Source organism: Sinohyriopsis cumingii, chromosome 8 (genome assembly GCF_028554795.1).
Source record: "Sinohyriopsis cumingii isolate HCF-2022 chromosome 8, ASM2855479v2, whole genome shotgun sequence".
NCBI classification, from domain to species: domain Eukaryota; kingdom Metazoa; phylum Mollusca; class Bivalvia; order Unionida; family Unionidae; genus Sinohyriopsis; species Sinohyriopsis cumingii.
Genome location: NC_142968.1, coordinates 108,454,086 through 108,476,082, shown reverse-complemented (window position 1 = coordinate 108,476,082; position 21,997 = coordinate 108,454,086). Strand labels below are relative to the sequence as shown.

General features: G+C 34.6%; 1 protein-coding gene across 1 annotated transcript in view; it reads left to right on the top strand.

The window, feature by feature from the left end:
- The window catches only part of LOC149794351 (uncharacterized), a 115,967-nt gene extending 101,739 nt beyond the window's left edge, over positions 1–14,228 (top strand). Inside the window, exon 15 of the mRNA XM_089969103.1 lies at positions 1,145–14,228. Within this exon, the coding sequence (XP_089825229.1) occupies positions 1,145–3,032 (1,888 nt within the window). The 3' untranslated portion in view covers positions 3,033–14,228. The remainder of the gene's footprint in view (positions 1–1,144) is intronic.
- The last annotated feature ends 7,769 nt before the right edge of the window (positions 14,229–21,997 follow it).

Genomic DNA, 21,997 nt, shown 5'->3' with positions numbered 1-21,997 from the left:
GAGGTCACTTGTGTCTTCTTTACATTTTAAAAGCTGTGCAAGGTACAGGAATTAACCCTGGTCCACTTGTGCTTCTCTGTTTGATGGCATTTCATGTACTGCAGTCAAGATTTTGTATTCAGGTGATGCACAAAACTTGATTTTTTTTCTCCATATCTGCTGAGTAACTCTGCAGCTCTGTCATGGTGGTCCATGAACTACATAATGTTTTACTTAGAGAATAGTCAAGGAAAATAGGTTCATATTTGATCCATAATTTGCTGTTTTGTGTATTACAAAAAAGGAAAACAAATTCATCACAACCATTGCATGTTATCTGAATTGAATTAAGTCCTTGAAAATTATTTTATTTGTCCTAAAAAGTCCCAACAAAGTGTTTGAATTTTTTGCTTGAATCCTTTATTAACGCCATCATTCAGCTCTTGCAGCTGCAATATGTGCTTGATGGCTTGGATGTTGGCATAATTTTGTCTTGAAGTGAAAGGAAACTGGAGAATGTGGAGGAAAATAAACCTTGCACAAGTAACTTGTTATATTTTGACAAACATGCAACATATTCTGCTTTTTTTATACAGTTTTATTGTGGTTGGTTTCACAATGTCTTTTATGGGTAGCAGGGTTTAGAAAGAGAACTTCAGCTTACAGAGTAAAGACTATTTAATTGACATACATGTACTTGGTTTAGACATTGAAAATATCTCATACATAAAGCGTACAGTTATGTTATCACAGTATGAATGAATTTGTCATGTACTAGCCAGAGTATCTTATTTAAATTTACAATAAAAAATATACTTTTTGTTGCTATAATGGAACATAGAGTGATGACTGATTGCTTTACTAGAGAGACAGAGGCCTCTATGTTATTGTGTTCACATTTTAAAAAAACTATCCCTTTCATAAAATATATGCCCACAACAAAGGCGATTCTGTCAGGCTGTACCTTTGCAGTTATCAGAACCAAGGATGAAATCAGAGATTGCTGAGGTGCAGCTGAAGTGTACTACTGCTAGGCTGTCCCATCCTTATATATTGATGTGAAGATGGGATAAAACTCATCAAAGACTTGTTCCTGTTTTCATCATAATCATTATCATTATTATTATTATTATTATTATTTTTATTATTATTATTATCATTGCAGTGAACATACGCCAGAACGGAGTTACATCAGCCAGGATCCAAGAGGATACTTTGTAAGGCCACCATCAGAGACAGGATATGATGGGATATTTGTTCTTCCACACACAAAAGACATGTACACAGGATTCAATTCTGGACTCTTAAGAGATCCAAGAATCCATGATCATGGCACTCTTTTATATGATCCAGATAAGGGATACAAAGTTCCACATTCTCCTCAATCAATGTCACATTCTTTATCAAACATTCCAGAAACCAGTCAACTTTCTGTATTTAGCAAACCTTCTCATCATACGGATGAAGTGATGGAAGAGAATGGATTTATTCAGAGGGATGATTCGTGTTTAAGTAGACACTCAACAAAATCATCCAGATCTAAAGTGCATAAGAGAAAGAAAATTAAATCCCTTCCCAAAGATATGGACATTGAGGAGAGTCATGATGAAAATGGATTTTTGTCAGACACTGTAAGAAAGAGACATACTGGATCACGTCCTGGATCACATCAGAACACATTTGATAGGTCAATTTCTGTGAGATCCACAGGGAGACAAACTCCTGTCTTTTCACCAGTGCCTAAAGATAGATATTTGCCACATTCTAGTTTCTTTGGAGACGAGGATGATGAGGTATTTGTGCCACCTTCACGAGAAAAACCAGGCTTCCCTCGTCATAGTTCCATGAAACCAGGGCGCCAAACATACCTCACTGAAAATTTTGACAGCTCTGGACGCCCATTGTCTGTGAATGATATTAGCTCCGTTCTCCCATCATTCAGTGAGTTTTCTCCTCATTCCTTGCATCAACCTTCTTCATCGTCATTAGCAAGTCGTTATCATCCATATGTGAACATATCTGATATTCAACACATGCCCTCATTCCAGTATCCTGACACAGTAAGATCTGACCAAAGTTTCCCTTCATCTTTACATTCCACTAGAAGACAACCAAGTTATCTTAGTCCCAGTACCATGGATGACACAGTAATTCCACAGAGATCTTCTGCCAGTAGGATCAGACCCCAGAGAGTCATATCAAATGATAGTAATAGCAGCGACAGTAGTGGACAGCCAATGATGTACACAAGAGACAAGCTTCAGGGTGCTGTCAATCGTGTGCGGAAGTTTCCACGCACACGGCAAAGCCGTGGCCTCCAAGAATCAGCAGCTGAGCTGGACAGTATATTAGAAAACCCTGATTCACATTTCACTTTTCAAGGATACAATGACCAAACACTGACCCCAGAACCTAGTACACTGCTGACTGTTAGAGATCATCCAAGTGGCTATCCATACAGAGACCAGTATAGGTATACATCAGGTAGCAGGGGCAGTGTGAGTAGCTCTGGATTAGGAAGTTTGTCTGGCAGGAATCGAACTCATGATTCAAGATCTAACACCCAGGAGGACTTTACCCCAGATTCTCTCAGTAGTGGGATAGGTAGTCGAAACACATCCTCACAGCTGACTGGTTCTTCAGTACATTCTCGTCCATCTCAGATGTCTCAGAGTTCTTTCCTTTTATCTCCTGATTATGATGCAAGATTAGATTCACTGCCATATTTTGATTCCAATGGAGGACAGCGAAGAGATATTTCTGGGGATGAAAATTACGAGTTTGATTCCTTGAATGCCCTCGAGTCAGACCTTCTTGACGCGTTGCATAATTATTCACAGGTAAATCAGGATTTTAATTTCAGTCCACAACCAGCAAATTCATCAGAAGTACTTTCTGGATTGTATCCCAAACCTCGAGTTCCAAGTCGATATTCAGATTCAGAGCAAAGATTTGAGAGATTAAGAGAGGAATTTCAGCGTTACCGTCAAAAGCAAAGGGAAAGACAAGGCGAAGGACACAGACTTTCCTCCATGGACAGTGAGATGTTATGAAATGTGAAGAGCATGTTTAATCTCTTACAGCTATAAACCAATTAAATGTCAATGTTTTCTCAAAAATAGGCCTTACTTTGTATCATTATTTTACTGTATATACTCACTTATAATGTGAAACCCAGACTACACAGATCCAGATCTGCTGGCATATTATAGGATGGCAAATCAAAGTATATGTTGTTTGCAGTTTGACCTGACTTATAAGGAGTATATATGATAATTACTGTTGGTAAATATTTATGCATTCTGTGAATGAAAATGAACCATCATTTTTAACTCTACTGGTGATAGACGAGAGGAGCTTATAGGGATGGTCTGTTGTCCGTCATTTATTGATCCATTAGCATAAGTTTGTTATCGCTACTTCTCCTACACTAATAGGAGGATTGCTATGAAACTTGACACGCAAATTCCTCACATCGTCTAATTCGTCATAAATGAAAGTGGTGCTGCTGTGGTATCCAGTATGGCAGCCATTTTGACAATCTTATTATTATTACTGAATGGATCATCTTATTAACATTCACTGAAAGATTTCTTCTGATGTTTATAGTTGGTCCTAAATGAAAATGGTGGCAATCTGACGTCCAATATGGCCACCACAGCAGTCATCTAGAAATCTTGTTATCATTACTCGTACATGGATGATCAACATGGGCTTTTCACTAAAAGACTTCTTAAGTTTGTCCTAAATGATCTAACATCCAGTTTGCTTGCTACAATGGCCATCAGTGGGTTTTCACTAAAAGACTTTTTATGATGTCTAGTTCCTCAATAAAAATGGCACTGTTCTGATAATCAGTATGACCACCATGGCAGCCATCTTGAAAACGTGGTTATTTATCTTTAAAATCTTGTCATTGCTTCTAAACCTACATGAATGGTCACTTAATTACATGACTTCTTTTTAAATCAGATTAATCCTAAATAAAAATGGTGCCAATCTGATGTGTAGTATGGCTGCCATGGCAGCTGTCTTGAAAATTTTGTTATCATTACTTCTCAGTGGATGGTCATATCAGCATGGGGTTTTCACTAAAAGACTTATTATGTCTAGTTGTCCTTTAAAAAAAGGTGCCAATATGATGTCCAGTATAGCTGTCACAGCAGCCATTTTGAAAATCTACTTATTCCTTCTCCCCTTAACATGGATGGTCCTATCAGAATGTGGTTTTCACTAAAAGACTTTTTATGATGTTTAGATGGTCTTAAATAAAACTGGTGCCAGTCTGATGTCCAGTATAGCAGCCACAGCATGGATCTTGAAAATCATATTTTTGCTAGTCCAGAATGGAAAGTCATATCTTGAAAATATCGTTATCTCTACTCCTCCCAAATGGATTGATATATCAGCATGGTTTTTTTTTTCACCAATAGACTTCTTAAGATACTAAGCTGGTTCTAAATGAAAATGATACAAGTTCATTCAATAATACTGTCATAACGACCATAAATTGTATTGTCAATACTCTCCTGGAATGGATGATCATTGTGACATTCGGTCTTCACCAAAACATTTCTTATAATGTCTACTTTGTCCAGAATAAAAATGGCGCCAAGCTGACATCCAGTATGTGCATCACAGCCGCTAATGTGAAGAAATAATTATTACTGAAGAATGTCAGAAATGGTTTCAACACTCAACAGTAAAAAGAAATGGTCTTATCATGAATTCCAGAATTTTTTTTTGCCCATTAGAGAGTCAGTCCCTTTCAGGGGACTCTATTTTCTTACAATGAAGAAATTTTAGCACTTGAAACTTAGATTCTGCCTAATTGAAATTAAAGAAACTTTCCTTCCTATTCTCACGTTATTCAACAAATTTAGACAAACTTTGATGTTTTAGATTACCAGCTTCACACTTACATGTTTTACACTATGTAGCCAAAAGTAACTTCCTTCTTCACAGGTCACTCAAATCTCACCTCTGTCCATGCGAGTTTGAGTCTCGGCAGGACATGCATGGGTATCTAAGAAAGCATGCCACTTGCCAGGAGCTTCCCATGTGCCGCTGGTTTTTCATCCACCAAATATGCTGGCCACCATGTATGGCTTATACTTAACTGAAAAATGGCATTAAACCCCACAAAACCAAACAAAATCTGACTCAAGGTGGCCAAGTACAAGAAAGATTTTGAGATGAATTCCACTGAGTATTATACTTTGACATAATGTGATGTATCATATTTCAAAAATTATACTCTATCTTAAAAGTCCATCATAGTTTCAGAAATGGGATTTAATTTCCGTCCAATGTTGCAACTATGAAAATCAAACCTAAGATAACACTAAAGACAACTTTGACTAATTCATTGCAGTGAGAAAGCCATGTAAGTGATTTATATATTCTTGCTTGCTTTACAAGTGAGACAATAGGAATCTTGGAAATTTCATTTTAAAGAGATTGAACAAAACATTAATGCAGGAATGAAACAAAGTTTGGCCTTTTTTGAGGTAACAGATGAATTATTCAAATTTAATTTTAAAACATTTGCTCATGTACATGTCCTGATATGTTTTTGATGTGTAATCAGATATGACAATTATTGAAAATTAGGCTGTTTTGTGCAATATAAGAGTCTACAAAATCATTCCCATGTTTAATGTTCCCACCTGATTTCATCGCCTTCACCCGACCACTTTGACTCAACCCTCCAAACATTCCATTTACATATAGAATAGGCACAGATGTATATACAAAGTATTATTCATTATTTTCATGTACATGATCATTTCCATGACATTGTACGATTTCAGTTGGCTTGTATGAGTTAGATATACTTCCAAAATTTATAAAATCACTAATGAAGATCCACCATGCAAATTTATTAACTGTAATTATTCTAAACATATTTTGAATTTTTTCATTTTATGTGCCATCAGAAGTTATAAATGCTCGAGGAAAATCGCTCAAGAGAAATGTATAGAAATTAAAGTATGTACATCTCTCCCTCGATAACTCGGGTACATCAGGGTCCAAAAACACAGACTGCACTATATGTGAGGGTGCGAGTTACCAAGGGACCTCCCAAAAAATCCACTAGACATCCAGAGAACCACATGTTTGGGGGAGGGAACTGGGCTGTTTAATGACTGAATCCTTGTTTTATAACCACGACAAGAATAGTAAAGCGCTTCTTCTAATGAATTTTTCTTTAATCTCTATAAATTACATTTATTTTCAAAATGTCCAACATCTGAAAGATTAATGACATGATTCAACAACCAACTTTATTTTACGAAGTACTCATTTCGCTTGGTTGCCTTGCTATCTTTAATCAGTTATGATTGAGTAGGTTAATTTAAGGCACTTGAATTAGATTTTATACACAGTAACATTTATAACAAAGTTTGATTGATCAATTGAAATGAGTTACCCAACATACAATGGGGGCCACTGGTTCTTAAGCATGTAGGGCTTGTATGCTTTTTAACTTTAAATTCCACCTCCTTTATTTGATTCAAAAGACATAATTAACTTGATAATAGAAAAAGGATGCCTGCTTTTTATTTAGTGCAACAATACAACAATTGCTTCTGCTAGTCTGATACCAAAGCATGGTGGGCTCTTAATTAGGTTCTCAGAGAAACGGTTGCAGACAAAACTGTTAAAGTACATTGACACATTTTACATTTAATTACAAGAGAACACATTGTCTTTAAGATGATTACGCTTAAAAGGAACTAAAAGATGGAACTAGAACACAAATTTCAATTGATAAAATTTTTTATTTAATATTTATTTATTAAAGTACTGCCTCCACTAGGCGTAAGTGCCATTTTCATTGCTCAAAATTTCCTTGGAAAGAAAATGTAACAAATTATGTGACTTCTTATTAAAAGTTGATATTTCATAATGTTGATTAAAGTTTCCAGGTCCTATCTACCATTTTCGATGATAAAATTAGCGATTTATCAAAGTTTCCATTACCAACTTTGATCGTTCCTTTCCCTAAATTCAACAAATAGGAATCAATTTTTTGGTATTTTCTGGTTTTAAAAATGGGATCCATGCCTGACCCCGCATTATAAGTGGGTTCGTGAGTTATCAGGGCACGAGTTTTTGAGGGAGTGGTGTATATTATTTTATAAAAGAATTGATACTACCGACTGACAGATGCTCTCAAATATATACTGTACAATATTATTCACAAACATACCATATATACTCACTTATAAGTTGAGTCAATCTGCAAGCACAAGAGAGATCCTGATCTGCCATAGCATAATGTCCCTGCAGATCAGGGTCTGTGTTGTTCTACTGACTACTCCTGACAAACTGCACAGACCCAGACCTGCCAGTGCATTATGCAGCAGTAGATTTTGGTATGTGCAGTTTGCAGTTGGACTCTTCTTGTAAGCAAGTTTAGATGGTAACATCTGCCAGATGCTGACAAGTATAACAAGAACAGAAATAGTCACGTGTTTCACTTATTAAAGCTTATATATATTACAAAGAAACAGTTCATTTTCCCCCACAATATAGTTTGGAGTTGACAGTATCCCAGGAAACAGTTTGGATTTGACAGTATGCCAGAAGTTTGAACAGGTACTACTGTGACATATTTAAGTGCATTATCACATTATTTCTTAAAGTATGAATGTCACAACCAAATTTAGTACAATTATTAGTAATTGCAGTTTTATTCATGAAAAATAATTATTAGCATTTAATGTTATGATCTTTAATTATACTGGAACTTTATTGTACTGTTGAAAAGTGTCTAATGCTGTACTTGTAGTGTAATTTGTTCTTGAGGAAGGTACAAATTATTTCACTCCTGCATATAAAGAATCTTGCTGTGAAGTATTTCTGACCTTGGTGCTTATTTCTTGTAGTTTAGTCATAATCTGAAAGTTATGGTTTAAAATAGGGAAGAATTATAAACAATTCACTTTGTATGATTCACATGTGACATTATGGTAGATGTGATTGTTGCAATTTATTAACATGTGAATGCACATTACTTGTTAAAAACATATCTGGCAGTGTCTTCTTTGTTTGTCAATCTTATGAAATCACTATTATATACGAGTTGCAGTGTGTGTTGCAGACAAGGATGGGTTTGCTGGATAAGAGTTGCAGTGAGTGTTGCAGACAAGGGTGGGTTTGCTGGATTATAATTTACAACAAGATGTGAACAAATGGTAGTATTTATCATCATGTGTTCTTTATAATACAGCCACCAAAAAATACTTGAACATTTACCATATATACTTGCTTAGAAGTCAAGTCTAACTGCAAACTGCACACACCCAGATCTGCCTCACATAATGCCCCAAGCAGATCTGGGTCTGTGCAGTTTGTTAGGAGTAATCCATAGAACAGACAGTATAGACTCTGATCTTCAGGTGCATTATGCTATGGCGGAAGATGAAGATCACGTTTGGCAGTAGCATAATGCACCTGAAGATCAGTGTCTATGCTGTTTGCACTTTGGCTCGACTTATAAGTGAGTATATATTGTACAGTATTGTATTGCTTATGGTTTGAACACATAGCCATAATGAGTTCAATGAGTACTGTATAGACTTGCATATAGATCCATCTGCAATTTGTTAGAGGTAATCGGTAGATCAAAACAACATTGACCTTTATCTTCCAGTGCAAGATGCTACTGCAGATCAGAGTCTATATTGTTTGCAGTTGGACCCAACACGAACACTAAAACTTGTGGAATATTTGGCAGAACATGACCAAAACTTCGATAAGATCTTTGCTAATGGATTGCCGTGCATAAACTTCAAGTTCTTTAGATCAGTAAGAGCTTCACTGTTGTGTTGTAGAGTAATGAAGCATCTAGCTTTGTAATAAGCATGGTTTTTTCATGAAGTGTGCCCTGGTAGAATATTGACGTGATGATCACTTTGGCATTTATATGTGGGTCAGTCCTTATGTTCATCCATACTCTAGACTAACTTGGGTGTTATTTTTACATGCAGTTTATTTGTCTTTTCTAGGTAAATAAAAGGCAGTCTCATGTTCGGGGGGGGGGGGGGGGCTCAACCTTGACTAGTAGAGGCATATCCATGTGCCAGTGCTTCTGTCCTTCCAGCAATGTTTGAATTTAAGACAGGTCGCAAATTCTGTAGTGGTACATGTGTATTGTATGAACTTATCTCTAGTTGTTGCTCTTGTTGATGTGTTTCTTTGAGGATGTTTTTCTGCACTAAATAATATGTATAAGACATTGTGTTCTGTATTTGTGTAAAGAGAAAGGAGTAAGATAAATCTCAAAAGCCCTCTTAGAAATAAACAAATGTAGCTAAATATGCTTGTGTATGAGTCCCAATAAAAATGGTTCGTAAGAATAAAAAACATTGTTACCTGTATTCATTTCCATAGTGAAGGAGCAAAGTTTAGGTGTCTTTGTTGTTTGTTATTTTGTCTCACCTGCATAAGTAGTCACACCTTTCTGGTGGTGAGGGAGTCATTACCATAAAGGTTTTTAGTACAAGTTTTACAATTCAGATGCAGTGTTGGGGGATTGGAGGTAAAACATAGGATGCAGTGTTAGGGGAGGAAAGGTTAAACATACGGATGCACGTGAGACACTGGGTTCATCAAAACATTTGTGAAGATGATCCAAATAGTAAGCTGGTCACACCAAGAGAAAATAGGTAATAGTTGTACTCTGTCTGCACCTCTGTTCTTTGCAATGGTAACTTGATATATTCCGAATGTCAATATCTGATTGATACGAATGTTCAGGAATAATGTAAATTGTGTTACTTCACGAATGTTTGCTGGAATTTAAATTTTCCCATCTTTACATGAATGCTTTCCAGTTTAATTTGTGACTTTCAGCTCTTTGGGGGGTGAGGGTCTCCTGAGAATAAGATGTTGACTGCATACATGAGTCGAACTGATATAAATGCGTGGTTATGTTTAAAGTAGAAATTTTATATAATTGCCTCAAGTCCTGACATATCATAGGGATCTGTGTGAAAATGTATAAGTTTGTGTGTTTGTTGTGGGGGTTATTTTGTGTGTGTGTTATGGGGATTATTTTGTGTGCTTGTTATGAGGGTTATTTTATGTGTTTGTTATGGGGGTTATTTTGTGTGTTTTCATGGCCTTTTTAATAAATTAGTTGGTTGTATCTTGCTGAGAAAGTGGGAGCTAAGTGCTATTCCGAGAGCAGCTGACACTGACTGACCTGAGTGGGTACCAAACCTGCAACCCATGGATTATAAAACTGATGCTCTACCGTCTAAATTACCATAGCTCCCTGAAAATATATGAAGTGTTTTACCTATATGACACTATCTTAACATTGTTTACAGTGTGTGGTTGGAATTGTACAGAGTGTTGTAGCTATGTGACATTATTTCACATTTACTGCGTATGGTAATATTTTTTAAGCGAATACCACTGAGCACCTTACAAGTTTTAGTTCTTTATATAGATACTGTTTAGTTTTTTGTGAATGGTATGTTTACAAGATGTATATCTTTCATTCTTTTTATTATATCTCCACTGTGAGCTTGGTCTGGTCTGTTCGTACATGTCCATCCCAAGAAGTCTGTTTTAACATGTATGTGCAGAAACAGTTAAATGTAGATAATTGAACACATTAGTATACCCAGATTAGATTTTCAGTCCATTTTATGTCAGTCACAAGGCAGACATATCAAGGCAGACATATGCCAATCCACCCATCCTGTTTCATAGTGCTGTATATACCCGCTTATAAGTTACGGCAAACTGCAAATGACATATCCTGATTTGCCAGTGCATTATGATATGGCATATCTGGGTCTGTGCAGTTTGCAGTTGGACTCTTCTTATGAGCGAGTATGTACAGTAACTACTCTTCTCAACCATATACAATTACCAGACTTTGAAAATAGAAGGAAGAAAACGTTTCCACACAATAACTTGTACATCAGCCAAACACCATTACCAAACTTTGTAAATGGTTTGTATTTGAGATAAGAAAGACACCTATAGTTTTTGACAAAAGGTCAACAATACCATTAGTTTTTGGAAGAATGTCAAAGTCACCATGACTGTAAGAAGAAAAAGGCATTTCTGCATGATATCTTGAGTTCTTTGTCATCTACTTTCACCAAATTTAGTGGAGGATTTCACTGCAGACCAGGAAGACACTCTTCATTTTAAGGTCAGGGTAACAGAAGGTATACAATTTACACAAAATAACTCAAGTCCTAGCCCACAAACCATGACCAAACTCTAGATGGTTTGCATTTTAGACAAGAAAGGCATCTATAGATTTGGTAATCAAAAGTCAAAGCTACCAAGATTGAAAGAAAAAAAATGGTTTCCACAAAATAACATTGTGCCTTACCTTGACCAACGTTTGAGGATGACTTGCATTTTAGACATGGAAGAAACCTTTCATGGACTCAAAAGAAGAGTATCCAAAGAGGATTTTACATAAAAGAAGTATATTATGTCTACATGATGGACATATAATGTACCATTTGTGGGACTTTTTTGTATCTAGAAAGCCATTTATTAATTTTCATGCCAGCATAGAAATTCAAATTTTTTCAGACTTTTTAATTAGCAGTATGGGCACACGTTTTTTCACAAACAGAAATCTAGCTAAATGCTCAAAGCAATCATATATTTATTTGTTTATTTTCTGCTTATAAAATGGAGGGGGGAGGGGCCAAAGACTTAATTGACTCTTAAAGAATCATGATTAGATATTTGACATATAAAGATTGCAGGTTACGAAATTACACAAATGTTTCAGAGACCTATAAATACTTTGAAGATGACCATAATGTTTTACCTTTACAATGAAATGGTTTTCACTGACATTATCAAAATCCTAAGAAATGCAATAAATTAATTGAAGTATATTTTGTTAACATTGAAGGCAGTGCCATTTTACTAAAATGTTGTCATATTTTTCTACATTTATTTTGGGGAAAATGCATATTGACATTGACCAGTTTACAGAGTTAAATCTGATCATGAAATTAGGCAACTGTGACCCAAATCTGCAATTGTTTTATCTTATCTGACATGGTATCAATTTTCTGATGTTTTTGTTGTTGGTGTTGGCTTCCACTTTAAAGAATTTAATGAGTACTCATACAGATAAAGAAAGGTCACTGTCATCTTTTCACACTCCAGTGAATTTGTAAGTTCTTACATTTAGCTCAGTTTCTGTAGGAAAATCTTGAAACAGGTGAGGCATTGCATCCTGCAAAAGTCTTGTGTGATAAATTGACATAGTAACGTATTCCCAGTTTTCTTGTTACAGTTGTTTTTAGATGGCACAGCAAACAATATCCAGTGCTATATCTAATAATATATATGAGAGTTGCTTTCACACGAGTTTCTGTTATTTTGTGATATTCTTTTCTATGTTAACAAGAAGAAAATGCATTCACCTAGTCCTCTAATTGTCACGACATTTGTAATGTTGGGTTTTGCAGGCAACTTTCCAGCTATTTCCAGCATTTACTTTTTCACCAGTTTAAGATAATTTATCTCATTTTACAAAAAGTTCTCTTTCATCTATAAGAATCTTTTAGTATATAGCAGCATTGCCAAGAGCTTAATCTTTTGGGGTGAATCCTTTGCATTCTGTTCACATCAACAGAAGTACAAATGAGATGAAATAATTAAATCACATGTAAATTAAACTCTAATTATGTATTTTTCATACTGTTTGCATTTATTTATTTTTACTTGCAGTGCTGGATACTGTCAGGTGATAGTCTACTCCATTTTTTTCTTCTTCAGTTTGTGATTTGATTTAAGTAGCATACAGAGGAGGCAGTTCTAGTAATGGCTTTCTTGCATGGATTGAAGAATGTATGGAAAGCCAGCTCTAAACATTTAAAAAATCTTTTTTCTATATGCAAAATTTGGTTTTAGGAAAGGAAAGTTTATTAATGCAGCCATGAGTTTTGGCTGTCCTGGTAAGTTGGCTGTAGGAATTGTCTCCCCTAGCATATGGTCTCGGATCTACCTTTGCAATATGTGATGTCTCTCCAGAGTCTGTTATAAACGGATAAAAAATGGCAACATCTGTGTAAAATTGAGCAACCGTCTCATAAGCAGGGGGAATACTATGCCATACTTTGATTTCATTCATCAGTTTAAATAAAATAATGAAATGAATGAAGAGATTTATTTTTGTATGTAATGATTGAGTGCATTACAGATTCTGCCTTAACAGTTTAATTGTAATATTTATAAATCATCAGCTTGAGTGATAAAATATAAGAGTCATTTTTCTCTTTATAGACTTATTCCAGTTCACAGTTATGTACATAGTTTGTATTAATAATAATTTTATTAATCGTTTGAAAGAGCAGTGTAGTTTCCAGTCTCGGTCCCTAAGTAACTGTTGAATCATTTAATAAACTACCGTAATAATGTATTGCATCTTAATGCCAATAATGGCAGTATATGTTTAACGTGAGTACCCTTTTCATGGCAGTACATATTTAATCCATGTACCCTTTACATGGAAGTATATATTTTATGTGAGTACCCATTACATGGAAATATATATTTAATGTGAGTACCTATTACATGGAAATATATATTTATTCTGAGTTCCATTTACATGCCATTACATATTTAATCCTAGTAACCTTTACATGGTGTTTCATCTGAGTACCCTTTTCATGGTATTTAATCTGAGTACCATTTACATGGCAGTACACATTTAATCTGGGTACTGTTTACATGGAAATGCATATTTGAGTACTGTCTGCGTACATGTTTAATCTGAGTACAGTTTACATGGAAATACATATTTGAGTACTGTTTGCATAATATTTAATCTGTGTACCATATATATTGTGAGTCATTAGGGTACCTATTTATAACATTGTAATTTAAATGCATATGTATTTCAAGGCTCATCCATGTTTGCTGAAAAATAGCTAGCTTTTCCAACGTGTGTTGTTGTAATAATAGTAGTATCTGTTTTATTTGAGACTAGCAAATATTGTTAAGAGTTTACACTGTGTTTACCTCAGTATTTCTTTGTAATTGTCTATTTTTTATTGTCTTAATTGACAAATTAAATGGCACTTGCTTTGTTGCAACTTTATTTTTGAGTTATGTTTTGTTTTTTATCTGTCTCTGAAGTATGTATGTCATCATCACATATCACTGCACTATCATGCAGATAGTCATTATGTTTGACACTTATGCCTGTAAGAAAATTACAAATAAAATGTCATTTTACAGTGTGACCTTTTGCTTTTTTTTTCATTTTTTATATGCATCCATCATAAGGTGGAGCATATTATCTTAGCCTTCTGAATGTCCCTATTTTGTTTCCACACCTCAACTGTATTTCTCTTTAACCATGTCTTGTTACCAGACTGTAGATGGCTTGCACTTGGGGTAAGAAAAAATTCTTGACTGGGGGAGAGGGGAGGGGGCAAAAGGTCATGCTTACTTTGACTGCAAGAAGAAAAATGGTTTTGGGATAATATCTTTAGTTACAGAGATGTACCTTGACCCAGATTTGTGGAGTGCATGCACATAAGGTGTGGAAGAGGCCTCTGGATTTTGAGGTCATAAAGATCAAGGTCACTGTGGCTCAGAGGAAACTTGGTTTTGCAGAAGAATTTTTTTTCCTGCAGTAAGTCCTTGGCCACATTTTGTGGAAGTTTTCACTAAGGACAATATTGAAATCTAGCGACCCTTTCAGTAAGCAGGTATTTTCGTTTGCCTCCTCCAGATGACACCAAATGAGGAAAACAAGTAGCATCTGCATGTGTACAAATATTATTGCTAGCTTCCATAGACGAGTGAGGTGGAAAAGGCTTCAGTCATCATTTTTTTTTAAAAAACTGTACTTGTATAAATGTCTGGTTATTATAAACTGATTACTGGACTCACCACATGAAAACGATAAATGAATACATAGGGTCCAAACAGCACACTTTTAACCCTTTTTTTAGCAGGTGTGAGATGAATATTCTTTTTATTGTGTGTGTGTGTGTGTGTGTATCATTTCGGTCAGTTCAACTAACATGCCATATCCCACTTTTGACGTTGCAATCCATGGGCTCAAGCTGTGCAAATTTATGAACTGAGATGCATAGTTCTAGTTAACATTTATGGGTTAGATTTTATTCCAACTTTCAGGATCAACTAATGGCATTTTATTAAACTAACTTCATATCGTTAACAAAACACCATTAGAAAACAAATTTCTTTTTATATTCTTTGATAGAGCGGGGTTGAAAATTTTCCAAAGAAGTCATTTTGACATTTAAAATTATCCTTACAATCAAATAATTTGTAATTAAAGACACTACACATACTATATTTGTTACGATCTAGGAGCTTAAACTACATAAGGAGCGACAACCAGTTTTGCATAAACTTAAAAATATAAATTTATTTTCTTAAAGTACAAAATTGAAGAATTAAACAAGAACTTAAATGTTTAATGAATTTCTTGCATCCTAATCTATCAATTCCGATAGTATCGATTAATCTGAAAATGTTCCAAATTTATTCCGAATGAAAATTGTGATGTCCTTATGTACGAACAGCACATAAGTTTCAGTTTTTAAATCCAAATCCTTGTATGTTTCAAGATAAATCCGTTCAGCTATTAATATCAGGATGTCTTTAAAAAGACGGTACAGCAATGTAGTTAAAAAGAATGATAATAACAAAATCAAGTTTATCACTATCTCTTCCAAGTTCACTGCACCGGTGACCTAGTGGTTAGAACGTCCGCCTCGGAAACGGGAGGTCGTGGGTTCGAACCTTGGCAGAGACATAGCAAAGACTTACAGATATGGTACTAACAGCTGTCTCGCTTGGTGCCCATCATTAAGATGTTAGTGTTATGACTGGTCAGGATACTGTGACTGGGTGGCATGATGCCCTAGTGCTAGACATCACTATAAACTGGCACACTGCATACATCGTAGTGATATGACTAAAAAATTGTTAAAATTACGTTAAAAATCCTAATCACACACACACACACACACACACACTTCCAAGTCCAGGTAAAGGCAAGAATGAAAAATTCTGCATAAAAATCCTTTTATGAAAGATAATGTGTAGTAGCAGTACAATAAAGTTTTAAAATTAATCGTTTAGTAGTTAGAAATATTCAAATTCAGTAAACAAACCAGTTGTTCCAATCTAGAAAAGAATTTCTCCGATATTCCTCACTATTTAAAAAGAGACCCATTATATCTTAAGATTTGTTCAAAGAAAGTTTAATTCCCTTTATTTTGCTGTATGATTGATGTGTGTAATGTGGGCTGTAAAGTATACAGATTGGTCTTACTTTATACCTTTCCAAAAGCTGCTAGGTTCGTTTGGTCATTTTGGTCATTTGGTCGTTTGGTCATTTTCACTTCAAGGACTTAAGATGTAAATTGTACAAGATGCTCAGTAAAAAGACACAGGTGCCTTACAAATACATATTTTATATCGCAATATAGAGTTCTAGCTCATGTATATAATCCGTTTTATTTATTTATTTATTTATTTATTTATTTATTTATTCATTCATTCGTTTTATTTTATTTCCATATTATTTTATAGTTATCCTTTTTTTTAAATTATTGGGCTGGTTCCACTAATGACATATTTGTGTTATCCCAATATAAAGATGAATGCATGAACTACAGTGTCAAGAAGCGTGATAATAATTGATTGTCGTTTGCGTTTGTTAACCAGGTATATACAGAGTGCTTTAGCGTTTTTTGTGAGGTTTTCTATAAATTTGTTTGTCTAGCTATTGTAAGAATGTTGTCTTTTTATACTTTTTCAGTGCGTCATTTTACCAGCTTTATTTCTACTTTATAAAACCATTTCTTTATTCAATACTTGTTTAAATGACTATTGATTTTACTGTTAGAAAGTATGTTTTGTGTTTTTATGTAATTACGCGTTCAAGAATAATCCTTTACCGTTTAATGAACAAAGTGTGTCTAAAAAGGTTACAGTTTAGAACTCTAATGATGATAATGTAATTAAAATACTATTTGTAAACTGTCAGGGACCTGAAATGGCCACTAAAAACACTTGTCTTTATTTTTTGTCAAAGAAAAACTATAATATTGTGTTTATTCAAGAATCTCACTTTACATCAAAAGAAGAGAAATATATTGAAACATAATGGGATGTTTTATGTTTCACATGAGTTGAATTAAAGAGGAATAATTACAATGTTCAACATCAACATTAAATTTAAATTACACAAAGAAACTAGGGGTGGGGGTAATTTACTGGAAATAGACTTGAATATACAAAAGAATACATTAACACGTATTAACTTGCATGGCCCAAATTTATATGATCCTAATTTTGTGGACAGGATGGAAGAAATAATTCAAAGAGTTTAGTAATTTAGTTAGTATTTTAAATATGGTGACTTAAATTTAGTATTGGATCTAACTAGGAATTGGAATGATTTTGTGAATGCTAATAACACTTGTCTACAATTTTTTAGAAGTTGTCTGCTTCAGAGATAAAATGTACTACTTATTATGGATTTTGATCTGCTGAATTCAAATATGACAATTCAAACAACTGACTGGCTACTGTTTCCAACATATTTAAATTTTTACATTTTACATCTATGTATATTGTGTAGATAGTAGAGTTTTAATAATTAATTGTAAACCTATGTCTTTCGTGTGATTATGATTGCTTTACATGATAATATTTCACCCGTCCTGTTTACCTAACACTTCTTAAAATAGCAAAAGGGTTATATAAATAAACCTTATTACGAAACAAAAGGCGAAAAACTATTATGTATATATAAGTACGTAGTTTAGTCCTTTTTCAGTGTCTAATCTGCGTTTCTTGGCTAGTCTATTGTTTTCATTGCATGGAGCATCTCTTGTCACTGTCCAGCAATAGTCTGAAAGCAGTGATGGGTTCCATTTGCCCTAATAATGATCGCCATGCTCATCGCTCACTTGCACGCAGTTTGGGGGAGGGGGGAATCTGGATGAGAGTTCAAAAAATTTATCTTTAGTGACATGTTGCAACCAAGGCTTTTGTGTGCCATGAGGACGTTTTCCAACAACTCCCTGTCTGCCTTGTTATTTCCGAGAAAATTTGTTGCCACTAACTGGAAGGCTTTCCATGCCATCTTTTCCTTGCCACGACGTGCACGGACAATGCATCATCTCGAATCTGAAGACCAACAAAGACACCTTCCTTTATCTTTGTGTCACTTAACTTTGGAAATTTTCCACGGAGGTACTTGAAAGCTGCTTGTGTTTTGTCAGTGGCCTTGGCAAAGTTCTTCATCAGACCCAACTTGATGTGCAAGGGTCGTATCACACTTTTCCTTGATTCAACAAGTGGTGGATGCTGAACACTTTTTCTTAAGGCTTCAATGACTGTCGGAGTCTTCAATCTCTCTTGATGTAGTGGGAATCGCTCGCACGACTATCCCATTCGCAGGGAAAACAGCAGTACTCTGTGTATCCATTCTGCAGACTAAGAAGGAGAGCAAGAACCTTCAAATAGCTACAAAGCTGCCACTGATGCTGGTCATAGTTCATGCACCTCAAAAGTTGTTTCATGTTTTCACAGGAATCCTTCTTATGGACTGCATGACCAACCGGAATTGATGGCAACATATTGCCATTGTACAGCAAAACAGATTTAAGACTCGTCTTCGATGAATGAATGAATGAACAGTCTCCATTCCTCTGGATCATGAACGATGTTGATTCTGGTGCATCAGGGAACGGTAGTTCTTCTCCGAAGGGTACTGGGCGTATAGCTGATGGAATGTTTGGATAATGCACAGTCCACATTTTCTTCTTTGAGACACCTTTAGCAACTGAAGGCATCATGTAGAAGCAACAATTGCTGATGTGATATGTTGGCTCTCCCCAAATCAATGGCATTGCCAAAGTTTGCTGTTCAACCACTGCCAAAGATTTGTTTGCACAAGTGTTGCAGCATATGTCTGGGGCCCACCTCTTGTCCTGGTTTCCAATTTTGCAACCAAAATAAAAGTGATAGGCTTTCTTAACCAAAGGGTTTATACTGCACGTTTGTGATGCAAAACGTCACTTCACCACAAACATAGGAAAAGTTATCTGCATTGTTCACACAAGTACGAGGCATCTCTATTCACTTTGGCTAAACAGAAGTGTATCCCTTTCAAAATCAAACACTGACAAAAAAGTCAGCGCGGCACTGTATGATTTCTAGAGCTGATATAGGGCAATTTGTTCAGCAGAGTGATGTAAACATAGTCATGCTTGTATTATCCGTGACTTCTAGGAATAACATGATGCAATTGATATCATGAATGGCACATTACCATATTCAGATTGCATCATTCATTGTTTTGCCTAAAAAGCAAGTACTGTCCAAACCCATAGATTTATTCATAGATCCAGTCAAAGATGTGTTGTAGTCTTTTCTGGTTTAAATTGAGATCATTTCCATTATAACTCACTTTTCCTCCGCCATTCCCAAGTCAATGGTCTTATATACTGACCGAGTATCATATCTTTAAAACTAGAGACAATCAACACTTTAAAGCATCATTTTCGTTCTCAGTGATCAAGAAATAGTCAAGTTTGACTACATTTATTTCTGAAGCATTTTGGCTGTAGACCAGTGTATTCCAAGAGTTGTAGAAAGAATTTTTAAAAAATGCTAATGGAGGTTCATAATATGGTTGACTATTATAGAGTACTTAATTCACATCTACGAAGATTCAGTTGGCACAGGAAAAAATCCAATAAAACAAGTTAGCTTATTAGAGGTTTTCTTATTTCCGAGATTCTAACAACTTGGTAAATTACATAAAAGTTACACCAGGCTACAAGAAAGACCCCAATTACTGATATTAATCTACAACCCAATAACTTAACACACGAAAAAGAATTATGGAAATGGAGTAAAATTACAATAGTGAAATAATTAAAAGAGTTAACAAAATATGCACTTCCTATTTATGATTTTTTATGAATAAATGTGGCAAATTTCAAGTATACAATTATTAATCGTCTATTTTTAGAAGTTTTATTAATGGAAATAAGTGACACAACTATTTATTTGCTACATATAATAAAAATGAAAGTGAGAAAATGGGGAAAAAATCTAGTTGTTGAAACTGATATTTCGAAAAGGACTTTCATTCATATAGGAGATATATTGATTGGAGAAAAACACTCCAAAATTTCAGAAAGGACAAGGTTCTGCGATTACGAGCAGAGCACAGTGGATTGCAAGGGGCATTTATCACCTGAATATTTTCATGCTTTAGAGGATATACATTTATAAATACAACAATTCGTAGAATATAAACTTAAGAGGAAAATATATAATTAGATCAAAAGCAAATTCTTAATGAAATTATAAATTCGTATAGTAATCTATATTTACAATCAATATATATTTTAGATATTGACTTGGACAACTCACTATATGAGTTTAATGCCCACAATTAAAAAAGAACAAAGAAGTTGATTCTTTGGATGGAGAAATGCAAATTGAAGAACTACCTAGTGTTCTTAAAAGGATGAAAAATGACTACCCTCCAGGATTTTATGGGTTTATAGTGTTACCCCCCCACCACCACAACCCCCAACCCCAACAAAAAATAAAACATATGATAAACAACAGCTTTCAATAAGGGACAACGTATTATCCCTTGTTTACCGAAGGGTGTTAAAACGAGACATACTTTTTTAATAATAAAAAGAACTGTCGGCTATAAATTAGCATCAGGATTTATAACTCATACATGTAAATATAGTGTCGGATTCAATAATACAAAAATCAAAAATATGATTCATTAAAGGCAGATATATAGGCGAGAAACTTATAATAATAAATAATCGAATGCACTGATAAAATATAATGTAATATTTCTGGTCAGTTAATACAACATCAAGGACTCAAGAAAACAACATGAAATATTTTAATTTGGATTAAGATATTTACAAAATGTATCTTTAGCAACTATACAGAAGGATTTAACATCATATAATATAATTTTATCATCATATTTCTTTGCAGTAAGATAGGGGTGTAGACAAGGAGATCTTATCCCACCTTACCTGTTTATACTCTATGCAGAATATTGTCAGCCCTGATAAGAGTTAATATAGATATTACACATATAGTAATTAATTTAAAAGAGAATATAAAGTTGCACAGCTTGCGGATGGTACAACACTTATCATTTAGGCTCCCATGAATTTTTATATTTCGTTCTGAATCTAATATTTTATTTTGCTTTAATATCAGGTCTGGAAGTTGACCATGATAAAACCAAAGTAATATGGACAGGAAAAAAAATTAATTTGAATTTGGTCTTTTAGTTATAACATTTTTGGCGTTTTTTGGCGACTCGAGTTAGTATGATAGATGTGGATTATCAAAATACATTCCCAAGATACAATACTACTTACTCAATGGTCGAAAAGAATATTGATTCCTAACGAAAGTATAAAAGTACTAAAAGACCTCTCTCCAAGTTAAAATAAAACACAGTTCGCTCGGATTCAGATACCTCACCAGTTTATACCGACCCATATTAGCATAGTATTAAACAGTAGAAAGAGTTTAAAGATAAGCAAAATACCCTTAATAATAATAATAATAATAATAATAATAATAATAACAATAATGTTCAAGTGCCTTAACCAAGAAAAAATAACACATATACATTGACTTACAAACTTTTTCAAAAACACCCTGACACTCTAAAATACAATGAGCCCAGTATATAATACTTTAAAAAATCGCTAAAAGCTTGTTTTGTATTTTCTAGACCTCAGACAATGGCGGATCTCACTTTGAAAAGGGAATTTTATGAAGTAAAGTAAAATAAATGGAATGTTTCTCAGTTGTGCTGTATTTGTAAACGGTGATACGACCGAGTCTCCACTACCTTAACACTATACTTGTCTGGAGTTCAAATATGCAAAACAAAGATCACTGCCTCTAAAGGTTAGTTCAGGCCATTCCCATGTAGCAGTGTTTACGT